Source organism: Ranitomeya variabilis, chromosome 4, assembly GCF_051348905.1.
Source record: "Ranitomeya variabilis isolate aRanVar5 chromosome 4, aRanVar5.hap1, whole genome shotgun sequence".
Classification (NCBI taxonomy): Eukaryota; Metazoa; Chordata; class Amphibia; order Anura; family Dendrobatidae; genus Ranitomeya; species Ranitomeya variabilis.
Genome location: NC_135235.1, coordinates 677,929,148 through 677,954,403, shown reverse-complemented (window position 1 = coordinate 677,954,403; position 25,256 = coordinate 677,929,148). Strand labels below are relative to the sequence as shown.

Sequence of the window (25,256 nt, the reverse complement as noted above, 5' to 3'; positions counted from 1 at the left end):
GCAGTGGGGATTTCCTGGTGAGTGAGGAAAATGAACACTCCCGCAGACTGCAGCCATTTTTCCTCCCCCCTGCCTGAGCACAGTACAGTGGCACTGCAGATAACTGAGTGACTATGAGGACTGCCATCAGTCTCCTGCTCTTTCGCTCCTTTTCCCTTAAAGCAATGATACCATCCCCCGACCCTGTGGTTTTGCTTGAGCCCTTTCTCAGTGCGGGGGGGGGGGGGGGGTCGGAGAACACCAGGGACTATTACTGAAAGAGATGCCACCATTATAGTGAAGAATTCTCTTGCTATTACAAGAGACTCTCATGTGCTCTCTACTGACATCCAGGTGCTGTTTTATGTACTTACACCATTATCTCTAAAAAGAAATTGTTTACTGTGGCTCTACCTCCACCTAGTGACTGATTCTAAAATTACAGTCAAAGCAAGAGTCTTTGTCAAGAGTCTTTGTCAAGAGTCTTTGTCAAGCTATACAGTGGACTTTACAGATACGCTGTTTCTTATTCTTAGTGTAACATCAAAAGTGACATTACGGACTTGACCTTGTTGTAGAGCACCTACCGGAGGAGGGAATAATCCTTACAGCCATGTTAGAGTCTAGAAACCATTGCTTCAGCCAAAAATCATTTCATTTTCTGGACTCATAATATTCTAAAATAGCAGATTCAAGTTAATCAATGAGGTCCCCGGTACAGGGTTTCCAGCCTTCGTAAGAAATTTGCCTAATGCTAATGGGTAGTGGAGGTGAGGATCGGTGATTAACACATAATTACTAATCTAGGATATATTACCTCGGGACATTGTGAGCGGATATCAGACACTTTCACTTGTGAGTTGCTGGAGGTGCTGGACTGACCACGGGTCACCTGGTAACTTCAACTTGTGGGGCTGCTGAGTAACTGAGGCACTAAAAAGGGTGCTGTGCTTGGCGGTTAGATTGCCTGGTGTCTATCATTAGTGAAGAGAATATTACTTGGGGTAAAGCAATATGACTGGTGGCACGGCATGGACGGGGAAAGAGATACTGGGTGATGGTGACTGAGTGTTCTGTCCCCACATGAGGCGAATGGAGGTGTGGTTGATTAATAAGCGTTGTGAGAGATTTCGTACCTTCAGATTTCCTCGATGTGAGGCAGACAGGACCAATGCTGTCCAGCGTCCGGAGAGATGATGCACACCAAGGATTGTGCAATCCAGACTTGTTTTTTTGAAATCTGGACATACAGCGTATAACTGGTAATACAGTACTTTCTCCAGAAATGCAGGTGTAGATGAGGTACAGTAAGATGTAGCACCAAGTATGACTGCAAGTGTGAGCAGCAAGAGTGAACAGCAAGAGGTCGAAAGACTGATGCCTTCCTAAACCCGGTTCAAGCGTGTCCTCTCACAACAGCAAGTAAACTGAAAATGAAATGGCTGCCAGAGGAAGAGAAGACTTGACCCCTGAACCGGAAGTGAAAGACATGCCCACAAGAATTAATGAATAACAAGCTGCCATACGGAAAAAGGCCATTGGATGGCAGCAGAGTAAAATCTAACAACATACATGGAACAGCACACTGAGATCACTGTAACTCCTCCAGCGGCCTGACACAAAACACTCATACAGGAGGAGGAAGAGTGTCAGCACAGAGTGCAGTGGCACAACTTGCACATTTAGCTAGATCTGCAGGAAATATAGAATCCGGCTGTGCAAGGACCTCCCCTGACCGGGGAAAAGGAATTAATTTCGAGGAAGGGGAGACTACAAATAGTAATACACCTCCCAGATTGACTCAGGAACAGACATCTAATCAGGAACAGAGTCTTCCGGTAGACAAGGAGCCCACGCTGGGTGAAGTCTTTAAAGCTATTACAAATTGTAACTCGTCTTTCTCTTCCCTCAGTCTGCAAGTGGGGACACTTAAAGAGGAATTCTCCTTGATGAGACAAGATTTAAGGAAGGTAAATGAGAGAATAGTGGAATTAGAAAATAGAGTCAGCGATCTAGAGGACAAACTGCCAGACCTCACTAAAGATATGAGATGACATGTTAATCAGATAGCCTATCTGCTTGCAAAAACCAATGACCTGGAAAATCATTAAAGGAGAAACAACTTTGGGCTGGTGGGCGTTCCGGAAAAGAGAGTGGGAATCCCACAGAATACTTTGAGGTCTGGCTTCAGAAAGTGTTTCGGTCAGACACATTGTCCTCACTCTATGCAGTGGAACGGGCTCACAGAGTCCCAACTTGTCCTATGCAGCCAGGCGCACATCCCAGAGCTGTTCTAATAAAATTGCTACATTACAGAGACAGAGATGCTATTCTTCGCTCAGCCAGAAATAACCCGGATATTACTATCGACGGCCAGAAGATATCCTTCTATCCAGATTATTCAGCGGAAGTCCAAAAAATAGGCTTCAATTCTTTAATGTCAAGAGGCGTCTAAAGGCAGCAGAAGTCCAATACTCTATGCTATTCTCAGCTAATCTGTGGGTGGCAGCGTTGGGATCAGTTCAGTTTTTTGACTATCCGAAAAATACCATGGACTGGCTGGATCAACAAAAGGTTCCTTATCTACAAAAGGTTATTTATGGTTCCATTTTTTTTTTCTTGTTCGAGTTTGAATTTATAATCTTCTGAAATGAGGTCTGGTATTGTATTTGCACCTTGAACAGGAGGAGTCCGGAGGTCCGGAGGTTTTACATTGCCAGTTGCTGGAGCGGCAATGAAAACATGCAATCAACATGTATTGTTCACTGGAGGACAGGTTCCCCAAATTTTGTTCTCTAAAGTGTGATACAAGTTCACATAGTATCACTGTATTTTTTGCTTTTCTTTTTGTGTTAAACAGGTTTTCTATGAGTGTCATTTGGTCATCATGCCATTAAATGCTGCTTAATGTCATAACATCTGAAAGTATGTCTAAGTGTGAGATGCAGGTTAAACATATGGTGGGTCATACTGTATAATGACCGCACTTGATGCTCCATACTGTATAATGGCCCCACATGATGCTCCATACTGTATAATGGCCACACATGATGCTCCATACTGTGTAATGGTCACACATGATGCTCCATACTGTATAATGGCCACACATGATGCTCCATTCTGTATAATGGCCACACATGATGCTCCATACTGTATAATGACTGCACATTATGCTCTATACTGTATAATGACCGCACATGATGCTCCATACTGTATATTGGCCGCACATGATACTTCGTACCATATAATGGCCACACATAGCTACTCCTACACATGTGGCTGCGCTCTGTACACTTTGCACACATGGCTCCGCTCCGTACACATGGCTCCACTCCATACACCTCATACACACACGGCTCCGCTCTGTACACCTCGTACACATTCAGCTCCGCTCCATACACCTCGTACACATTCAGCTCCGCTCCATACACCACATACACACGTGGCTCCACTCCGTACACCTCGTACACATTCAGCTCCACTCCGTACACCTCGTACACATTCAGCTCCGCTCCATACACCTCATACACACATGGCTCCGCTCCATACACCTCATACACAGACATGGCTCTGCTACATCCACACTGTACACCTCCTGACCCCACACAAGGCAGCTTACTTACCTCATCCAGCAGCACCATGTGGCAAGTTGGCAACCAGCACAGCTGAGTCCTGCAATCCACGGAGGTCCCGATCATGTGACCCCTGACTCCTCCTCTCCTGTAACCTCATTACAGGTCCTGTGCGCACAGAGCAGCCAATATGTGGTGTAAGGCTCTGTGGGTGCAGGGATGACCGGCTGATACATCGCATACGGAAGGGTAAGGGGCATGGCTTAACACAAGGGGATGTGTCGGCTGCTTCTCCTGCTGTCTGCGGGAAGCAGAGTGTCCCGTGCGGGAGTGCGGGGCAAAGGCTCAAAACTGGGACAGTCCCGCAGAATGAGGGACAGTTGGGAGCTATGGTTCTGGGGTATGTGGAAGATCTACAGACAACTGAGCACGAATGTCTTATTTAGCAAGGAAACTAATAGCGCAACACTGGTTGGATACTAAGAACCTAACAAAAAAGGAATATATCAACAAAATAAACTGGTTTATAAATTTGGAAAAAATTGTGTAAAAAAAAAAGAGGCAATATTAATAAATTTGAACAGCTTTGGGCTGCCTGGATGGATGAACCAGGGCTCCCACCGAGGGAATTAGTAACATATAGATTGGGCTTGATTTAATAAAGAGGATTTCGAGAGATATGATCCCTGTTTATCCCATGAGCAATAATTATGATTGCATGGTTAGAAGCTTCAAAAGGAGATGTTTTCTTTCTAGGCATTACAGCAGTGGTGATTACTATATGTTTTGTCCCTTTTTTTTCCTTCTTTGTTTGTAGGATAAGAATTTTTGTTTTAAATTTAATTTGGTCTTTCCCTTGCTAGTGGTCATAACCATGGATACCTAAGGTCCTGCAATGTCTTCACATGAGGAAAGAGACAGTGAATTAAAAAAAAAAAACGAACAACAACTTTCTAATTGGAGGCATTTGCTAATATTATTATTATACCGAATACATTTTGGGATAGGATCTTGGGAATACCCCCTTTAAGTGCTACCTGCCTTAAATACCCACCCCCAGGTGTTACCTGTCTTAAATACCCACACCCACCATGACAGGTGCAAGGACATATATCTAGCTTATCATATCTAGCTTGGCATATATTTTAATTCTAATATATGGTATCTTCGGACTATAAAATCACAACTAACCATAAGATGCATCCAAGGTTTAGCCAGCAAAAAAAAAAAAAAAAAAATCTACTAATCAAATTTTTACCTAATGGTGTAAAGTGGAGTGGTGAATATTACAAATTTCAATGCACTAGGGTAGAATACGGAAGTAATAAATCTATTGTTAGTGTTTCTCTGCACGAAGTGTTTTATTCACATATAGCTTCACAGCACAAATATTAATGAACACTCTACAGCGTACACATATGCATACAACAGCTCTGCTACATATCCATATTTAAATACACACACATCTCTGCTACATATGCATATTTACATACACACACAGCTCTACTACATATGCTCATATATATTATAACCTAATTTTGCAGTTCCTTACAGGTCATGTGATTGATTACATGATCTGAAAGGTCCCTGAGCTAGTCGGCTGAAAGGTCCCTGAGCTAGTCGGCTGGAAGGTCCTTCAAGCTGCTCACTCAGGAAGTGCAGCCTCTGTGCAGGTTCCAGTATCTTTCTCTCCTGTTCTGCACCAATCAGTTAGATAAGTCTGGGGCTGGAGGAAAGCGAGAGCAGTTCTTTCAGGGATCAGGAAGGACACTGTCTCAGTGTTCTCTGTCACAGGAAGCTGCCTCTAGTCTATAAGACGTACTCACTTATGAGCAAGATTTTGTCTTTCTAAAAGTGTCTTATGGTCCAACAAATACAGTAAGTTCTAAAGTAATATCCCTTTCTCTTTTACTATGACTGTCTGTTATATGTTTTTGTACAATTTTTAAATAACATTTTCTCGCTGTCTGAGTTATTTTCGATGGTCAGAAAAATATACATTTTTCAGTGGGATTTTCTCATTCCTCATGTTTGGCTCAGTTAAAATAAAAACACTTATAAAAGCCTTCCACACTGCTGGTGCAATTCCAGAGATGTCAGTACTTGCGTTCCCCAGGCTTACGGGACATTGTTTTGCCATGTAAGCCTTGCACACAATCAGTGCTGGCGTCACTATCCCTGTATTTTGACAACTTGAAGATGAAGTCAGAGAGCAGCAGTAGCACTGCCTTACTGTTGATGTTCAATAAATCTGAAGGCAAGGACAGTAAAGCCACCACTAATTGGGAACAGGGCTCGTGTGATGTTTCAACCTCATGTGAGCCTCGGGAATGCGAGTCCCAACACTGCTGGAATGCCTCCATCACGGAGGAGAGTGCGAGTGCTTTAATTTTATCAAGGCCAAACATGAGGAATGACAAAGTGTTGTACTAGTACTGAACAACACCTTTAAGAAGATACAATTTTCGGTTAAAACATTTCTAACATTCTGTACATTCTCCTGTATTATTTCTCTGCTATTTATTTAGAGTTGATTTCTGGTTAAAACATTTCCCACATTAAGAACATGAAAAAGGCTTCTCCCCTGTGTGAATTCTCTGGTGCTTAACAAAATTGGATTTCTGGATAAAACATTTACCACATTCTAAACATGAAAATGGCATATGTCCTGTGTGACTGTTCAGGTGCTTAACAAAATATGATTTCTGGTTAAAACATTTCCCACAGTCTGAACATGCAAAAGGCTTCTCCCCTGTGTGAGTTCTCTGGTGCTTAACCAAATCTGATTTTTGGCTAAAACATTTCCCACATTCTGAACATAAAAAAGGCTTCTCCCCTGTGTGAGTTCGCTGATGCGTAACAAGAGTTGATTTCTCTGTAAAACATTTCCCACATTCTGTACAGTAAAATGGCTTCTCCCCTGTGTGAGTTTTTTGGTGTTTAACAAGATGCCATTTCTGTTTAAAATATTTTCCACATTCTGAACATGAAAAAGGCTTTTCCCCTGTGTGAGTTCTGTGGTGCTTAACAAAATCTGATTTTTGTCTAAAACATTTCCCACATTCTGAACAGGAAAAAGGCTTCTCCCCTGTGTGAATTCTCTGGTGCCTAACAAAATTTGATTTCTGGTTAAAACATTTTCCACATTCTGAACATGAAAATCTATTCTCTGCTGTGTGAATTTTTTGATGTTTAAGAAAAGACATATCGATGGAAAAACTGTTTTCATATTCTGAACATGAAAAGGTCTTCTTTGCTTTAGGAGCAGTTAGGTTTTTAATGCTTATTTCATTACTTTGATTTTCCTTAGCAGTTGGTAATGAATCAGAAGACAGGACCTGTTTCAAAGGATCAGATGAAAGATCTTTGAGGTGAAAGGATGATGGTATATCTGGAGTAATGGCATTCATTTCAACTGTATCCTGTGGGCTCTCAATATTATCTGATTTAAAAATTGAAGATGTCAGCTGTCCCTCTGATCTCCTGGTACAGTCATCTGCTAAGAATAAAACCAATTATTAATTTTTAATAAAATATCCTTGAATTTTATATTTTTGGACATTTATACTTAAAAATGGCAAGTTACGTAAAAATATTGAATTAACAACCAAGACAATGACCTTTCACAGCCTAACTGAAAACCTCATTGGATGAACCAGCAGAGTGTGGTGTTCAACTACGTGTTTATTCTGTCCCCCAAATACGGAATAAAAAGCCACCAATGTTACGTAAATGAAAATAATACCAATAAAAACTTCATATAACAAAAAGCAAGTCCCCACTCACGTCCATCATCTGTCAGTGGAAAAACAGAAGTTTCCACATTAGAGGCTAAACACTCTTGAAATGCAACATGGCATTCCATAAACCAATCCAGCAATATCTGCTCTCCCAAAGTCAAATCTGCAACTCGCTTCTGAGCCTTGTGCAATTTTCACTCTCCAACATCCACCGAGTTCTATTTTGCAGAATGTGGCTGTGGAGTCAAAATAGTCACTACCACAGATTAATTCACTGAGGGTTATAATTTCTAAAATGGAGACACTTTATTGTCATTTCTACTGCTCTGGTTTTCAGCCATTTTGTCATGTTTTGCAAATGGTGTATCCCATCTCCTCTGGGATTTCTCCCATGACATCTGCTTCTGTCACCAGGAGTCGCCTTATTCATTCTGCAGGAGGCGCTAGTAATCGAGGAGACGTCAGAAACAGAAGCTCTTGGTGGCACAGACTCTGTCTAGCCACTAAGATTAGGGTGTCTAGGACCTGTAGTACCATCTAGTTTTGCAATATGGATGTGTGTGTCGTCCAGCTGAAGTAATCTGCACCCTACTGAGCCAATTGGAAAGCATCACACCTACTAAAGCTTGAAACATATTGCTGGAAGTTTCCAGATACAGCATTGCTCTCCTCTGGTTCAGTCCTCTATGCTCCACTCACAGCTTGTGTATTTGTTTCCTGTTCTGACCCCGGCCCATTTACTGACTACTCTTGCGTCTTCTGATTTTGTATTCTCTCTGCCCTTCTGCTTCTGACCTGGCTATCTGACTATTCTTCTTCCCATCTCACGCCACAAATCAGTAGGTAACACTGTTGCCCAAGTTTAGGGGTCTCTGTTTCAGTCCAGATCCATGTTGAGGGTGAAAAGGGTGATGAGCAAGGTAATCCCTAGGATCTGGAAACTAGGGTAGATAGTGCTAAGCCTGTTTGTGGTAGCCATCTTTTGAGCTGTCAGGTGACCATGAACAGTGCCCCCAATACATTGCACATCTTGCTAGAATAGTTTGCATACACAATAAAATAGCTAAATCACACTCCTTCCCTTCTGAACCCCTTCTGAACCCTGCCATAAGACCAGACAGTAGTGTACAAACGCATACAGGATATTATCGGATTCAAGAGAAGATGGAAAATAATTAGCAAAGTCCATTTGTTTCTGATTATCCTTTGTGAAGAATTCCAAAGTTATCACCACATAAAGTGACACACGTCAGATTTGAAGAATGGGCCCTGATTAGAACAAAAACTGGCTGCGGGAAGTGGTTAAATCAGAGTATTTGGGGCACTAACTATTTCAGTCAATAACTGTGAATATAGACAATAACACATCTACTGAAATGATCAAACACAACAGTCTTCATCAGTGAAAAATGAGTGACTAGTAGTGAAACCTCTGGGATAATTAGAGTATGGACCTCGGTGGTTCTTAGCAATCTAAACTATCGGAAGGGCCAATATTTGCTGTCAGATTACTTTCAAGAAGAAATATTACACATTTAAAAGAGAACTTTTTATAATAATTCAGAGCTGAGATGTCCTAAATTGAGATCTCAGGCATTTGGAAGAGGCAACGGAGACCTTTTTTTTTTTAAAGCCTAACAGGGAGACTCACAAAAGTGTGTCAGGACAATCCAACCACAAACTATATAAAAAATTAATTTCTAAAAAAAGACTTTTTTATTCTATGTTACATCGCCAACAACAACATAAGTATTGGGGGAGAACTCCAACACTAAACCGAAGTTGCACTCACTTATGGTGGACCATTGGAGCTACTAGGAGTTCTGACCTGAAGAGTAGAGAAAGTGAAGTGCTCCCATTTCAGGAGAGATTGTGCAGTAACCTGAATTCCTTAAGATTAAAACCATAATGTAATTTATGACTTGAAGTGAATCCATGAAACCAGGGCTTGAGCCATGCCAACACATCTCCTGCAGGCGTGAATAAATGTGTATTACAGCCATCAGCCACGTACAACTTAAGAGATATATCATGGGACAGGTGTAATGTTTTTTAAGTAGTTCATGACAATCCTGTTTGGAGTTAGTCAGTTTTAAAAGAAATTGAAAAGTCAGGATAAAGGGATACTCTGTTGTTATTGTCCAGAAATTCACACTTGGTTATCAGTACACATTTAATGTGGTCGATCATAAAAGTGAAGTTTGGCCATAAAGATTGGACCTGGTCTTGTAGGGACCATATGAGCACATTCAGCAGCACAGAAGGGAGACAAGGTAGATTCATCCAATAAGATGTCAGGGATCTAGGAAGCCAACATAATATTTTTATTTAAAGTGAACCTGTCACCAGACTTGGACGATAAGAGATACGGCCATCACCTTTTAGGGCTGATATACAGCATTCTATAATGCTGTATATCTGCCCCCAACCCAACCTGCAAGAGAAGAAAAATAACTTTTATTATACTCACCTGCTGGGTTGTCCGGTCAGCTGTGCATCGCTGGTCTTGGTCCGGCGCCTCCCATCTTCTCACGATCTTCGTCCTCCTGCTTGCTTTGTATGGATAACGCATTCCTTTTTCATCGACACAGTCTCCCCAGCACCGAGCGCAGAGCAACTTACTGCAGCGTGCATGCGCCGGGGCTCTTTGACCTTTCCAGGCACCTGCGCACTTCAGTACTTTGCTCTGCACTCAACAGAGCAGAGAAGTACGCCTGCACAGGAGCACGGTGCCAAGGAGACGCGTCATCCACACAAAGCAAGGAGGATAGCGGCATCGCAAGAAGAAGGGAGGCGCCGGACAAAGACCAGCGACGCCCATCGGACCAGACCGACCTGCAGGTGAGTATAATAAAAGTTATTTTTCTTCTCTTGCAGAACACGTTGGGGGCAGATATACAGAATTATAGAATGCTGTATATCAGCCCTGAAAGGTGATGGCCGTATCTCTTATCAGCCAAACCTGGTGACAGGTTCCCTTTAAGTGATTTTCTAACTTGTCAGCACATTTTACATACGTAGTCATTTGGCTTTGTAGTTTACAGATCTGGGCAGGTAAGGGTCAGCATCTTCTAATCCAGGGGGTAGATGGATCCTCCAGGTTGTAAGTTCTATAGAATAGGGCTTTCACAATTTCACAAAGTATTTTAAACATTTTCGGATGGAGGAGAATATTGTGGTCTAGAGGCAAAATGGTGATCAAGCAATTGTGATATGGCGGCGCTACACCACCGATAAAGCAGTCACAGACGGTGACAGAGAAGAATCTGTGACTTCTCTGCATTTAGTGGTCACTACTCACCTGGGTAGTCATATGTAAGAATCTCCTCTTTACACCACTCATCACCCCTCACATATGTCTCTATAATATTAATATGGGTCAGATCTTCATCCTGAAACAAATATTGTAAATGTCAGATGGTGAAGTCACATCTATGATCAGCTCTAATCCTGCCATCTCTGCCATTCTCATTACACAAGAATAAAACATATAACACTGGTGGATAAAAGAAGACTGAGCACAAGACCTTCACAGCTGTCTACACATCATAGGGGAGATCTCATGACACCTTCTCTCCATCTACCTGATGATCCGGAGGAACATTAAGATCTTCTTGCTTACAGTCCTGTGAAAGGGGACAGCTCTCTGGTGTGGTCTTCTTACTGGATAGATCTGGAGGAAACACATACAGAGACTGAATTCATTCTTTACATACAGATAATTATAGGCCATGTATATTTAGTCCTGTCTATTACCTAGTGATGTGAGGGGCTGGGGAACCTCCATTATGACGTCCTTGTACACATCATTGTGTCCTTCTAAATATTCCCACTCCTCCTTGGAGAAGTACATGGTGACATCCTGACACCTTATAGGAACCTGACACATACAATGACAACGTCATCCCCGGATACCTTCATAGCATTACTGTATAACGTCCCAGCATTCCCAGCAGTGTCACCTCTCCAGTCAGCAGCTCAATCATCTTGTAGGCGAGATCTAGGATCTTCTGGTCATTGATGTCCTTATGAATCAGGGGGTGAGGTAGTGGTCCCATGATTGTGCTCAGGGGTCCTCCCCATCCCTCAGACACAGGGTCCTGACAGCGCTCACTAGAGGTCTTCACTACTGTGTAATCCTGGTTATGGAGAGACACATTAATAAATCTCACTACAGACATTTCCAGGGTCCTCACCTCTCCAGTTCTTTCCATCCGTTATTCTCATAGATAAGAATGATGTAATGTGACATCATCAGAATCTCTCACCTCTCCAGTAAGATGGAAGAGAATCTCTAGGGTAAGGTGTAATATTCTCTCCACAATCTTCTCACACTTCATATCCATCCTCGATGGGCAATTCAGAAAAAATATCTGAATATAGAAGATCTTCACCGAGAGGATTTGATATTGTAGAGACCTGAATAGAAAGACAATAACATGATGTAACATCTTAAAAAATTCTGTGTAATAGTATAATTACTGCAGCCAATAAAAGGGGAAGTGGAAAAACTGGAACTAGTTCAGAGAAGAGTTTGCAGGATGGTGAGTGGACTGCAAACTATGTCCTTAGAGGAACGGTTAATCTGGGAATGTTCAGCTTGCAAAAAAGGCTAAAAGGAGGAGTCTTAATAGCCGTCTACATACAGTTATATGAAAAAGTTTGGGCACCCCTATTAATCTTAAGCTTAATATTTTATAAATTGTTTTTTTTGCAACAGCTATTTCAGTTTCATATATCTAATAACTGTTGGACACAGTAATGTTTCTGCCTTGAAATGAGGTTTATTGCACTAACAGAAAATGTGTAATCTGCATTCAAACAAAATTTGACAGGTGCATAATTATTGGCAGCCTTATCATTTTCTTGTTTTAAATACTCCTACCTACTTTTTACTGACTTACTAAAGCACTTTTTTTGGTTTTGTAACCTCATTGAGCTTTGAACTTCATAGCCAGGTGTATGCAATCATGAGAAAAGCTACTTAAAGTGGCCACTTGCAAGTTGTTCTCCTGTTTGAATCTCCTCTGAAGAGTGGCATCATGGGCTCCTCAAAACAACTGTCAAATGATCTGAAAACAAAGATTATTCAACATAGCTGTTCAGGGGAAGGATACAAAAAGCTGTCTCAGAGATTTAACCTGTCAATTTCCACTATGAGGAACATAGTAAGGAAATGGAAGAACACAGGTACAGTTCTTGTTAAGGCCAGAAGTGGCAGGCCAAGAAAAACATCAGAAAGGCAGAGAAGAAGAATGGTGAGATCAGTCAAGGACAATCCTCAGACCACCTCCAGAGAGCTGCAGCATCAACTTGCTGCAGATGGTGTCACTGTGCATCTATCTGTCAACTATACAACGCACTGTGTTTTTTTGCCGCCATGCATAACACCTTTTTGTATGACCAAATAACTCAATCTTGGTTTCATCAGTCCACAGGACCTTCTTCCAAAAAGAAATTGGCTTCTCCAAATGTGCTTTTGCATACCTCAGCCGACTCTGCTTGTGGCGTGCTTGCAGAAACGGCTTCTTTCGCATCACTCTCCCATACAGCTTCTCCTTGTGCAAAGTGCGTTGTATAGTTGACCGATGCACAGTGACACCATCTGCAGCAAGTTGATGCTGCAGCTCTCTGGAGGTGGTCTGAGGATTGTCCTTGACTGATCTCACCATTCTTCTTCTCTGCCTTTCTGATGTTTTTCTTGGCCTGCCACTTCTGGCCTTAACAAGAACTGTACCTGTGTTCTTCCATTTCCTTACTATGTTCCTCACAGTGGAAATTGACAGGTTAAACCTCTGAGACAGCTTTTTGTATCCTTCCCCTGAACAACAATGTTGAATAATCTTTGTTTTCTGATCATTTGACAGTTGTTTTAGGAGCCCATGATGCCACTCGTCAGAGGAGATTCAAACAGGAGAACAACTTGCAAGTGGCCACTTTAAGTAGCTTTTCTCATGATTGCATACACCTGGCTATGAAGTTCAAAGCTCAATGAGGATGCAAAACCAAAAAAGTGCTTTAGTAAGTCAGTAAAAAGTAGGTAGGAGTATTTTAAACAAGAAATTGATAAGGATGCCCATACTTATGCACCTGTCAAATTTTGTTTGAATGCAGATTGCACATTTTCTGTTAGCACAATAAACCTCATTTCAAGCCAGAAACATTACTGTGTCCAACGGTTATTAGATATATGAAACTGAAATAGCTGTTGCAAAAAAACCAATTTTTATAAAACATTAAGCTTAAGATTAATAGGGGTGCCCAAACTTTTTCATATAACTGTATATCGGAAGGGTTGTCACAGTGTAGAGGGATAATCCTTATTATCATTTGCATATAGAAACACAAGAAGCAATGGAATGAAACTGAATGGGAGGAGATACAGATTAGTATACTTTTTGACAGTGAGGGTAATCAATGAGTTGAATAGGCTGCCATGAGAGGTGGCGAGTTCTCCTTCAATAGAAGTCTTCAAACAGAAGCTGGACAGACATCTGTCTGAGATGCTTTAGTGAATCTTGCATGGGGGTTGGACATTTGAGGTCCTGTCCAAATGCAACATTCTATGATAGAACGTATAATTGTTTTACAATTTAAATTTTTTCCCCCTTCACAGTGAAGAAAGTAAAAGTACATTGGCGTTCGATGTAGGATCGCTTCAATAAGGACATGAGAGAGGAAAACCAAGTTCGAAGTGGTGCTGCTCAAAAAATAGGAAAATATAAGTACCATCATATGTTCTCCTTCCTGAAGCCTGCGGTTGATCATCGAACGTAAGTATTTTTATTTTGTATTCCATGGTATACATCTGAATTTTTCTATTCCACAGGATATGTTGGCGCTTTTAAAATGTTTTTTTTTTTATAGTAATCTTTTTAATTCTTTTCCACATAGAACCTGGAGCAGCACAACCGAACATGGATCGTCCTCTGTAGGAGCGGTCCCTCATCAACCAGCCATCGAACAGTCCCAGTCATCCACCAGCGATACAGCAAGTGGGCGTGCTTCACAGGCTGGGGAAAAGGCAGCCGGTCCAACAGGTTTTCCACTCTTACAATCCTCTGCCACTGTTTTTTGGGGGTCTTCTCACCAGTGGCAGAGGGCTTGTGACAGGCCAGCCATGCCTGAGTTTCTTAACTTAGGTTCGGTCTTCCAGAATGGGCTGAAGGCGATTGGAGATAGACTGGAAAGTGGGTTCACCCATGTGAACATACTTTTCCAGGAAGTCAACCAACGCCTTGACCACCTGGAAGCCGACCTTCAGAGACAGGCACAACATTTTTTTTTCTGCTATAGAGTGGGACATGTTGGAAAACCTTACGCCTGAGCTCCAGGTGAATGTGATGCAGGCCTGCCAGGCTGCTTACAGCCAGACAATGCAGCAGTCCCGGTACTACCAGCAGCCACAAATGGCATTTTCTACACGGCAACAAGGGCAGTGGCAGAAGACGGTGACCTATGTTCCACCTCCACCGCTGGACACTAGGGCTATTCCACCACTACCCAGGTACACCACCATGCAGAGTCCAGCGGCACGCCAGTCTGAAGCCACCATCATTCCGAGTCCTGCAGCATGCCAGTCTGAAGCCACCATGATACCGAGTCCCGCAGCATGCCAGCCTCTAGCCACCACCATGTCGAGTCTTGCAGCATGCCAGCCTCAAGCCACCACCATGTAGAGTCCTACAGCATGCCAGCCTCAAGCCACCACTCCCACCGAAAAAAAAAAAGATACCCAGTACCAGCTCTCCTCAGCACCGCCAGAAGAGGAAGACTAGGAGCACCAAACGTCGCCCCAAAACTGTCCAACCACCTCCACCCTCACCTCCCAATGTGTCTGTTTTCTAATTTGTCTTTCCCTTCCGATGTGTCTCTCCATTCCCACGATTCCACTCCTATGCATGACCTCCCAGACCCCTTACATTTTATAGGCTCTTCCCCTGGAACTCCATCATCCACTCATCCCAGCTCCACACCCCCAACGTACATAATATATCACCCTCCGACATACCCCAAAGCTAATTTATGATTTTATTGTTAAATAAAAATTCTCTTTTGTGAGCAGATGGAGAAGAAGGTCGCATGGTGGAGAGCTCCTCCAGCAAAAGAGGAGATAAAGGTCTTCCCCCGGACCTAAATCAAGTGCGGACCACCAGATATTCTCTGGCAACTCTCCTGATACCAGAGGGTCCCTCAATTTGTGACCCTCACACGGCGAAGAGCAGACACACCGGTCCCTCGGGCGCAGAGTGGCCGTGCAGTACAACCGCACAGGAAATAGACCGGCACAGCGAGGATCTCTCAGGCTCCGCAGACGATACAGGGAAGCTCAGCAGGCGGCACGTAGCAAGGAGTACGGCGGTAACAAGAGGCCTGCGAATCCCCCACAGGGTCAGAGGGGTGGAGAAGGAGAGGTTCTCCTGCTCTTAGATCCCCCGCGGCTCTCACGGAGAGAGCATTGTGGGCACGTTCAGCCGGATCCCCTGCAGAAAAGACCCTGAAGTGTGCACGGACCGCACTATACCGAGGAGGAGGGCGAGCAAGGTAACACAGGGGCTGGGGGGACAGGAGACTCCCCGGGACGTCCGTCATAGTGCCCCCAGCGCTGAGCGTTTTCCCGCCGGCGGGAAGGCAGACGCCATCTTGGGGACGGATCCCCTCATAGAGAAACCCCATCTTAAGGCGGGCATACATAAAATACCTGGCACTCCTGCTTGCTGTCCTGCTCATCATTCTCGCTACAGAAGCGGCGCAGCCATCCTGCTATCACCCTTTGTTGGGCTGATATTGTGCCTTATAATCAGCATTATTAGAAAACTCCAGCATATCACCTGACTAGTCTACCTTCCACAATTCTAGTTCTCTGGTGCCACCTAATGTTGAGATCGTTTGTAGCACCTGGAGATTCCACCGTTCTGGCTTAGGACATAATTTATGCCCCACTAACTTTAAGATTATAACCAAATGCACCTTGGAAGGGGCTTGCTGATGGGGGGCTGTGCTTAATGCAGTGATCGCTGCACCCCCCATATCTCCCTGAACACTTTCATGGGCAACTAATAGCAGCAAACATATAGCAGCAAACATATATGGGTAAAACTAAGAGGACTTCTGGACAATCCATAAGCTTACTTAAAGAGCCTCCTACAGAGGTTATGGAGCGGTTCCTAAACCAGCCACCCCAAACAAGAAACACCAGATCCACAATGTCGCAAACCCCGCATAAATTTAATTCCTCATCAAAAGAACCACAGACCGCTCATGTCTCTTCTAAAAAATCAACAGATAACGGTGGTGGTGGAGGGGACCTGCCTGAGGACACGAACATAGCTGAACTGAGTAGATACATTAAAGCTCTTCCAACTAAATCAGACCTAGAAAGTTTTGCGTGCAGGCTTGAGAACTCGTACAAAAAGGAGATACATAATCTGCAGACAGAATTTACGTCGCGTATAGAGGACGTGGAAAAGTCACAAGAAGATATCTCTCAGGAACTTCAGGCGCATAGAGAAATCTTAATGGACCATACCATGAAACTGGAGGAAATGTCATCCGGTCTTGAAGATCTGGAAAACAGTAACAGGCGTAACAATATTCGTATCCGTGGTCTCCCAGAGTCTGTCAGTCCCCAGGATCTAGATTGCACAGTTCAGAGAATTTTCCTGGATATCCTCGGTGATAGTGAAGACAACACCATTGAGTTCGACAGAATTCATAGATCACTTGGGCCTAAACCCACGTCTGAATCGCGCCCTAGAGACGTCATTTGCAGGGTGCATTACTTCAGGATAAAGGAGGCCATCATGACGGCCTCTAGGAAAAAAGGATCCCTCCAATTTGAAGGTCACCCAATTCTACTCCTATCAGATCTATCCAGGCGCACCCTATTCTTACGCAAGGCTTTGAAGCCCTTATTGGCAGCTCTCAAGGAAAGAGATATCCCCTACAGGTGGGGGTTCCCATTTCAACTAACAGCTTTCAAAGGCGGCAAAAGCGCATACTTTCGCCGGATCGGAGACCTTGCCAACTTCCTGGGCACTTTTGAACTCCCGCTAATAGATCTCCCGGACTGGCCTCTGACTCCATCACTCCCAGATGCTCCTCCAAAGTGGCTCAAGATTCCTCGTTCCAAGAACCGTCACACCAATGAAGGCTCATCTGATCCTCCTTGATTTTCTTCTTGGTTTTAATTAACTTCTACCAGTTGCTGCAACATATCCGGTTGTTCTGCCACAGTTGAGTGGCCCCATGGACACCTATTGTTAATTGGTCGGTCCTCTTGGAGGGTCGGCCGGTCTCGCTGTGGGTTCGTCTTGGAGACCTGATACTAGTTTTTAAGCACTCGAGCTTGTGATGTTTTGCTTGCCATCGGTATTTTTGTTCTTTCTTTCCCCGTCCCCCCCCCCTTTTTTTTTTTTCTCTCTCTCCTCCTCTCTACCTTTTTTTTCCTTTTATTCTCTGATGGCATGTGGGACATCTCGCTTGTATAAGGGCTATCGTTCTGTTGAACTAGACTTTATATGTTGACAGGTTCTTGTTCATGGGACCTACCAAGTTTTCGGGGAGGTGGGGGGACCAGTGTTTCCCTTGGCTTCCCTTATTCACTCAAGGTGCTTGGGCAGGTGGAGGGGAGGAAATTTTTCCTTCTTCATTCGTCTGCCCTAACCACATAGATGCTAAGTCAGACTTGGTGCGTGAAACCTAACGCACCTTCTTCTATGTTTTCCATGTTCTATTATCTCTGTGTTACCCTATCTTTTTCCCTTCCCTCCTACCGGTTTTCCCACACTGCCCTTGGCTGTCGTGTGTTCTGGCGGATGGGGCGTATGATGTCCCGGGATCGCGTAATGGTATTTGATAATGGATGAAATTAAATTTTGCTCCTTTAACGTAAAGGGGCTAAATATCCCAGAGAAAAGACGGCGGGTCCTATTTGATAGTCACGGGCAGCGGGTCTCTGTGCTACTGCTACAAGAGACACATTTCAAAACTGGTGTGGTGCCACATTGTATCACAAAAAACTACCCCAAATGGTATCACAGCTCAAACCCATTCTCAAAGTCAAAAGGCGTCTCGATAGCTTTCCATAAATCCTTTGTGCCCGAGATCCTTGACTCACTAATTGACAAAAATGGTAGATTTATCTTCCTACTTATCTCATGGGCAGCTCATAAACTTGTAACAGCTAACATGTATTTCCAAAACCAAGGACAGCAGAAGTTTGGAGCCGACTGCAAAAGACGCCTTGAGGAGTTTGCTGGCTCTTCTCCTGTGATACTTGGGGGCGACTTTAACATCCCAATGAACCCTGCAGTGGATGTCTCTTCGGGTAAGTCTTCGTATTCTTCATCTTCTATTAACAATATAAAATCCCAGTTGCGCAGCTTGAGACTGATAGATGTCTGGAGGGTTCTTAACCCAACAACTAAGGACTATAGCTTCTTCTCAAAAATACATAATACTTACAGTAGAATAGACTATTTTTTCATTTCACATAAGCTGCTTGATATGCAGGTAAAGGCGGACGTGGGGTCGATATTGTGGTCAGATCACGCTCCTATTTACCTAACAATCTCACTTCATTATGCCTCGAGACCGGGTTTCTCATGGCATCTGAATGAAAATCTGCTCCAGGATCCATTATGTAAATCCAAGATTGAACAAACAATCACAGATTTCCTGGCTGACCACGAAGTAGACACCACGTCCCCCACTGTGAAATGGGAGGCATTGAAGAGTGTAATAAGGGGAGTTCTCATCTCTCATGGCGCTAGGTTGAAAAAAGAAAGGGCGGTGGAAATATTCAACCTAACAGAGCAAATCCACCAACTAGAAATCAAACACAAGCGTGACCTTGAGGCCAGCACATTTGCTCGGCTCTCATCGGCCAGGCAGAAACTGCTAACTATTATAGACCAAAAATCCAAATGCCTCAGAGAGAGACTCAAAAGCCGATTCTACCAACTCGGCAATAAAAGTGGCAGGCTCTTAGCTAGAGCTCTTAAACAACGCAATCCCAATACTTACATTCCTTTTATCAAAAACAATCAGGGGAAAAAAGTGTTTAACACCAGAGACATTCTTTCCAACTTTAGCAATTATTACAAATTTTTATACAACATAGCAGGACACTATAAAGACACACCATTACATTTGTTCCATAATAAAATCAGATCATACCTACAGGAACATAAATTACCCATATTACCGGAGGGGGATCTACTTGATCTTGAAAAGGATTTTTCAGTGGAGGAAGTCTCTGACACCATTAGCGCCCTAAAACAGGGTAAGAGCCCGGGCCCTGACGGGTTTTCAGCGGGCTTCTACAAGTCGTTCAACACGCTGCTCAGTCCAATATTCCTGAAAGCTTGTAACTCTATCTCTCTCGGAGGTTCCTTTCCTACACAGGCACTCACCGCCCACATAACAGTTCTTCCCAAGCCAGGTAAAGACCCTTCAACATGTGATAATTACCGCCCGATCTCTCTGATAAATTTAGATATCAAAATATATGCAAAAATGCTAGCAAATAGATTAAACCCTCTCTTACCAAAATTAATAAACCAGGACCAGGTGGGTTTTGTCCCAGGAAGAGAAGCGAGAGACAACACGATCCGAACTCTCTCTCTAATTGACAGAGCGGAGAGGGAGGGGGATCCACTATGTATCATGTCAATCGATGCTGAAAAAGCTTTTGATCGGGTCCACTGGGAATTCATTTCACAGACTCTAGGGGAAATTGGTCTAAAAGAGAACATGCTGAGCAGGATCTCCGCTTTGTATTCCTCTCCTAGTGCCCAGGTCAAGGTAAATGGCGCGTTATCGGACGTGTTCCCGATCAGGAATGGAACGAGGCAGGGGTGTCCACTCTCTCCCCTCTTGTACATCCTAACAATGGAACACCTAGCCGTGGCCTTGAGAAATAACCCTTCAATTAATGGTATAAAATTACATCCTGAAGAACATAAGCTAGCACTTTTTGCGGATGACATTCTCCTATATATCACGTCTCCCTCCACGAGCTTACCAAACATTATTTTGGAACTACATAAATTCGGTCTCCTAAGCAATTTTAAAATAAACTCTCACAAATCCGAAATCCTAAACATTTCACTTCAACTCCCCTTAGTTGATCAATTAAAATCGGCCTTTCCATTCAAATGGCGCTTTGACTTTCTCACATACTTGGGTATCAAAATTACAAACAAAACGTCTAAATTGTTTGAGACCAATTTTGCGCCAATCTTACAAAAAACAAATTCGGACTTGGAGAGGTGGCACAGGCTCCAGTTGTCTTGGCTGGGCAGGATCAATGCAGTCAAGATGGACCTCCTGCCTCGTCTCTTATACTTTTTTCAAACAATTCCTCTATACCTACCAGCTTCCTTTTTTTCCCGCCTCAAACAAATAATTACCCGTTTTATTTGGTCTCATAGTCGGGCACGTATTTCATATACGATATTAAGTAGATTTAAACTGACAGGTGGATTGGGCCTCCCGGATCTTGCGATCTATAGTTATGCATCAATAAGAACATGTGTCCTGGACCTTTATCATAGTAAAAATAGTAAAAAATGGGTGAACTTAGAAAATAATCTTAATGGATGTGACTCCCAGGTTGTTCTTTGGACGGGTGGTAAGGGGATAGGATCAGGCATCTATATACCCTTCCTTACACGAAATATATTGCTTCTTATCAAAAACAGAAACAAAGACCTTCAGATTACAACTATCCCGGGCCCCTTGATCCCAATTTATGATAACCCTGCTTTTTCGGCGGGGCTACATAGAGAGGTGTATCTAAACAAGAGAAAAGATTCCAAACCCATCATCCATGATTATTTAAAGGATTCTGGGATGAAGTCCCTTCGGGAATTATTCCCAGAGGAAGAAACACATTCTGTTGATTGGTTCTTTTATGAAAAACTAAAAAGCTATATCCACACAATTTCTAAACAAACCAATATTAGTAGGCCATTAACTCCCTTTGAGATGCTTTGCATATCAACAAACCCTCCAGATCATACTGTCTCGCTGCTATATAAAATCTTCCAAGAAGGGAGGGCTCCACTGCAGGGTTGGCCAATGTTTTTCTCAAAATGGGAGGGTGATCTAGGAAAACCTTTGTCATCCGAGGATAAGGAAAAAATTCTTCTCTTCTCGTCCAGATCGTCATTATGCGCAGTGTCACAGGAGAGGAGCTATAAGATCCTGGCAAGATGGTATAGATGCCCCTCCATGGTGCATGCAGTGTTTCCCACGACTCCCGACACCTGCTGGAGATGCTTAAAGGAAATAGGCTCTTACATGCATATTTGGTGGGACTGCCCTCCCATAAGGGATCTGTGGTTGGCTGTCTTTGAACTTCATAATAGGATGTCAATCACACAGATCCAACCCTCAGCAAGTCTAGCATTGTTGTCTTTGTGCGATTTATCGATATCTAGGTTCAAGAAGGGCATCCTGAGACACTTCCTTACCGCAGTTAGGAATCTTATTCCACGTTTCTGGAAGCAAGAAAAGTTACCCTCCCGATCGGAATTTGTGGATGAACTTAACAGCATCTATAGAATGGAACAGCTGATAAGTCAGTCATCAGGCAATGTAGAAAAAACTTATAACACATGGGCCCCCTGAATTGCTTTCAGGGAAATCCCTGAGCTTGATCTTTGGATTTCCGGAACCTGATGTATCATGTGGCTCACTCTTGCGTGGTCTCGGGCCGTCCTATCGGCCTGCGCCCTGTCCGTTGGAGCGGGATGGCAGCCTTACTCCCTCCCCGCATCCCCCATACCCCCACCCATTCCTCTCTTCCTCTCCCACCCCCTTTTCTTTCCCTTTTCTTTCTCCTCCTGTTTGTCTTTCTCATGTTCAGTTTGACTGTACATTGTACTTTTCAATGATTATAAAGAATTCAATATTGGTTATTGTCTATCCCTGCTGTTAACACTTTGTAATTTTTGGGATAAGTAACAACACTGTTAACAAGAAAGTCAAACTATAAAACTAAAATGCTGTAACATTATTTCACTTGACTAACTTGTAACCTCTGCCTATTATTGCTCAGATATACTAATTTGTATTATTTATCATTATTCTTTATTACTGTGACCAATAAAATTGATTTATACAAAAATTCTCTTTTGTTTGCACAATCACTGCGTTTTCTTTGTGTCTTTATGCGCCGCAAACACACGTGTGTATTGTATTGTTGAGGTAACTTGTAACGGGTGTTTCACTAGAGGTGTTTTATTATTAACCTTGCTGTGGAACCATGGGGTCACATAGACCCCAGCGCTGAATAAAGTGAAATATTTCTAAAACTGGTCAATCTCAGACATTGACCTTCTATTTATTTTCAAGTAACATATTTCTGCTTATGTTGATGATATTTTTAATTTGTTTTTCAATTTTGTTTCTAAGTTATTTTCAATTTTCTGTCTTTGGGACTCTCCTGACCCCATAGTACCTTTATTTTCTTAAATTTTTTTTTAATATTTTCTGTTTATTCACAGGTTTTGTAATATAATTGTAAATAAACAATGGCTAGATGAACTGTGATGACTCCTGATGACATACTGGCAGCTTTGGATGCTTCTAGTGATGTCGATACTGATAATGAAGGTAATTTGGAAGATAATTTGAGCTGGGTCGAAAGGCGCCATCAGACGTTCCAAGTGACACCAGCAGTGTTACAGGACAGCGCAAATGGTGCTATGTTTGTCCTCAATCGAAGGACAAAAAGATGAGATTTGTTTGCAATGACTGCAAGAAGTTAATTTGTGAAGAACATGGCACTATGACGTGCCGTGAATGCAAGGGCTAAATTTATTGCCAGATTATTCGTTGTCATTATGTTTTTACTAAAATCCACACAGTTGCAGTTATTGTGCATTTTTTTTATTGAATTTGAATACTTTTAGTTATTAGTAAAGCATTTTGGTATAAATTTCAGTTTCTGTTTGATGATGACAAATAAATCACTTCAAAGTTACATTTGATTTCATAACTGTGTTCTGAACTGATGACAGAATAAATCTTGATTATTCTGAACAGCCAGGATGTTCATTTTAATGAAATATGACAATTTTGAGCCTGGGGTCATATAGAAGCAAATCACCAAAGCAGTGATTTTTTTCATGGTTCCACAGCAGGGTTAAAGTCAGCAAACATTACAGGTACATAACATTACAAGTACATAACATTACATAAATAACGCAAATGCATGCACACGCAGCGTTTTTTTGGCATCATGCGTAAGCTGATGCAGATAAAAAACGCTGTGTTAGCATGCGTTTTGACATGCCTTTGCGCATGCAGATAATACGCTGCGCACATATACGCAAATGTGAACTTAGCCTAAGAGATAGTAGGTGTTGCTCTGCTAGCTGGAGCAGGATGTTTGCTGCCTCCATAAGGGTATGGGACCTCGTGGGGTTGATATAAGCCACGACCGGGCGATTCTCCGACATGACCTGGGCATGGCGACCCCGATGGAAGGGGAGAAAGTGTCTTAAGGCTCTTTACACAGCCCACAACGCTTTTAAGTTTGAACCCTCATCTCTTTCTAGAAGAGATCAGGTTCCCTGCACTGAGTAGGATCTCAGATGTGCCCTCCCATCCGGTACTGCTCGTGTCTGTCGTGATAGCATCCTCCACCGGCCTCAACCACTGTACCCCTGACGCCAAATGCTCTCTTACCATCCACCAGGCTAGGGAGTCTCTTACTGCTAAGATATACCTTTCCCTCCAAATGCCCTTTTAACTACCTCTGTACCTATAAGACCTGCATACTGTTAGTGCATAACCTGTCCCTGGACATACAGAGCCACCCTCAGGAACGTTTGATGGTCCCGATGGATTGGGATGTGGTACCAGGCAACTTTTAAGTCTATGACCGCCATGAAGCAATCCTGGAACAATACCTTTATAGCTGTGTTCACTGACTATTTTGAAGGAATAATTCTCAACCCATCGGTTGAGCTTCCTCAGGTTGACAATAGTCCTTAGAGAACCATCCGGCTTCTGTATCAAAAAGAGGGGGAAATAAAATTAATTTCCTATCTCTTCCACTGGGACTTTGCGCAGAACTCGCTTTTGTACCAGTCCCAAAATCTCCACCTCTAGGGTTAGCTGTCCTCCTGGTGATTTCCTACGGGGTGTTAATATAAATGTCTGGCGGGGTGGATGAACAAAGTCTATCTTTAGACCGTCCTTGATGACACTTAAGATCCAGCGACTGGGGGAGATGTTCACCCAGGCAGGGAGAGAGAGAGGGCATCTCCCCCTACCTCTGAGCTGACATCATTGGGGGGGGCTATTTTGACTGGTAGAGGGTCCTCTGAACATATATCCAAACCTCTTCCTATCCTCGCAGCTCTTTCTTTCTCCCGGGGGGATGACCCCTATTAAATTTTGTCCTCCAAAAAGAAGGCCTCCTAGCTTCTACAGAGAAATGGGGAAACCCCTTCTTCAGGATGTCCTCTGTCCTCTAGCTTCTGACCAAAGAGAAACTGGCCGTCACAAGGGATGGAGCAAAGTCTATTTTTCGAAGGCAGGCCTTCCGGACACCCTTTTAGCCATAAGGCCCATCTAGCCGTGTTGAATAGGCTTGCCGACCTAGCCGCTAACCTCACAGAGTCTGCTGAGGAGTCTGCTAGAAAGGCCGCTTCGCTTGCAACAGAGTCATATTGGCCAAGATTTAATCTCTTGGAACCTTACTCCTCAGCTGTTCCTCCATCTGTTGCAGCCAGATCACGAGGGAGCGGGCAGTACACGTCCCAGCTATTGCCGGCTTCAGACCCACCTGCGGCTGCCTCCCAGGTGTGCCTCAGGAACCCATCCACTTTCTTATCTAATGGGTCTCTAAGTGTGCCTCCAAGGGCAGGGACAATTTTTTAGAGGACTTTGATAGTGCCCCATCAATCTTAGGGATTTTATCCAACTCTCTGAGTCCCTCTCCTCA

General features: G+C 43.2%; 3 protein-coding genes across 2 annotated transcripts in view; 1 reads left to right on the top strand and 2 right to left on the bottom strand.

The window, feature by feature from the left end:
• Positions 1-25,256, top strand: part of LOC143766335 (uncharacterized) — a 569,027-nt gene that overhangs the window by 400,713 nt on the left and 143,058 nt on the right.
• The window catches only part of LOC143766378 (uncharacterized), a 400,099-nt gene that overhangs the window by 283,544 nt on the left and 91,299 nt on the right, over positions 1-25,256 (bottom strand). The gene's annotated exons all lie outside the window — the stretch shown is intronic.
• LOC143766371 (uncharacterized) overlaps positions 4,535-25,256 on the bottom strand; it is a 33,339-nt gene continuing 12,617 nt past the window's right edge. Inside the window, exons 2-7 of the mRNA XM_077254017.1 lie at positions 11,560-11,710; positions 11,254-11,430; positions 11,048-11,171; positions 10,876-10,964; positions 10,593-10,683; positions 4,535-7,047 (exon numbers count right to left, since the gene is read on the bottom strand). Of these exons, the coding sequence (XP_077110132.1) occupies positions 6,110-7,047; positions 10,593-10,683; positions 10,876-10,964; positions 11,048-11,171; positions 11,254-11,430; positions 11,560-11,637 (1,497 nt within the window). The 5' untranslated portion in view covers positions 11,638-11,710 and the 3' untranslated portion in view covers positions 4,535-6,109. The remainder of the gene's footprint in view (positions 7,048-10,592; positions 10,684-10,875; positions 10,965-11,047; positions 11,172-11,253; positions 11,431-11,559; positions 11,711-25,256) is intronic.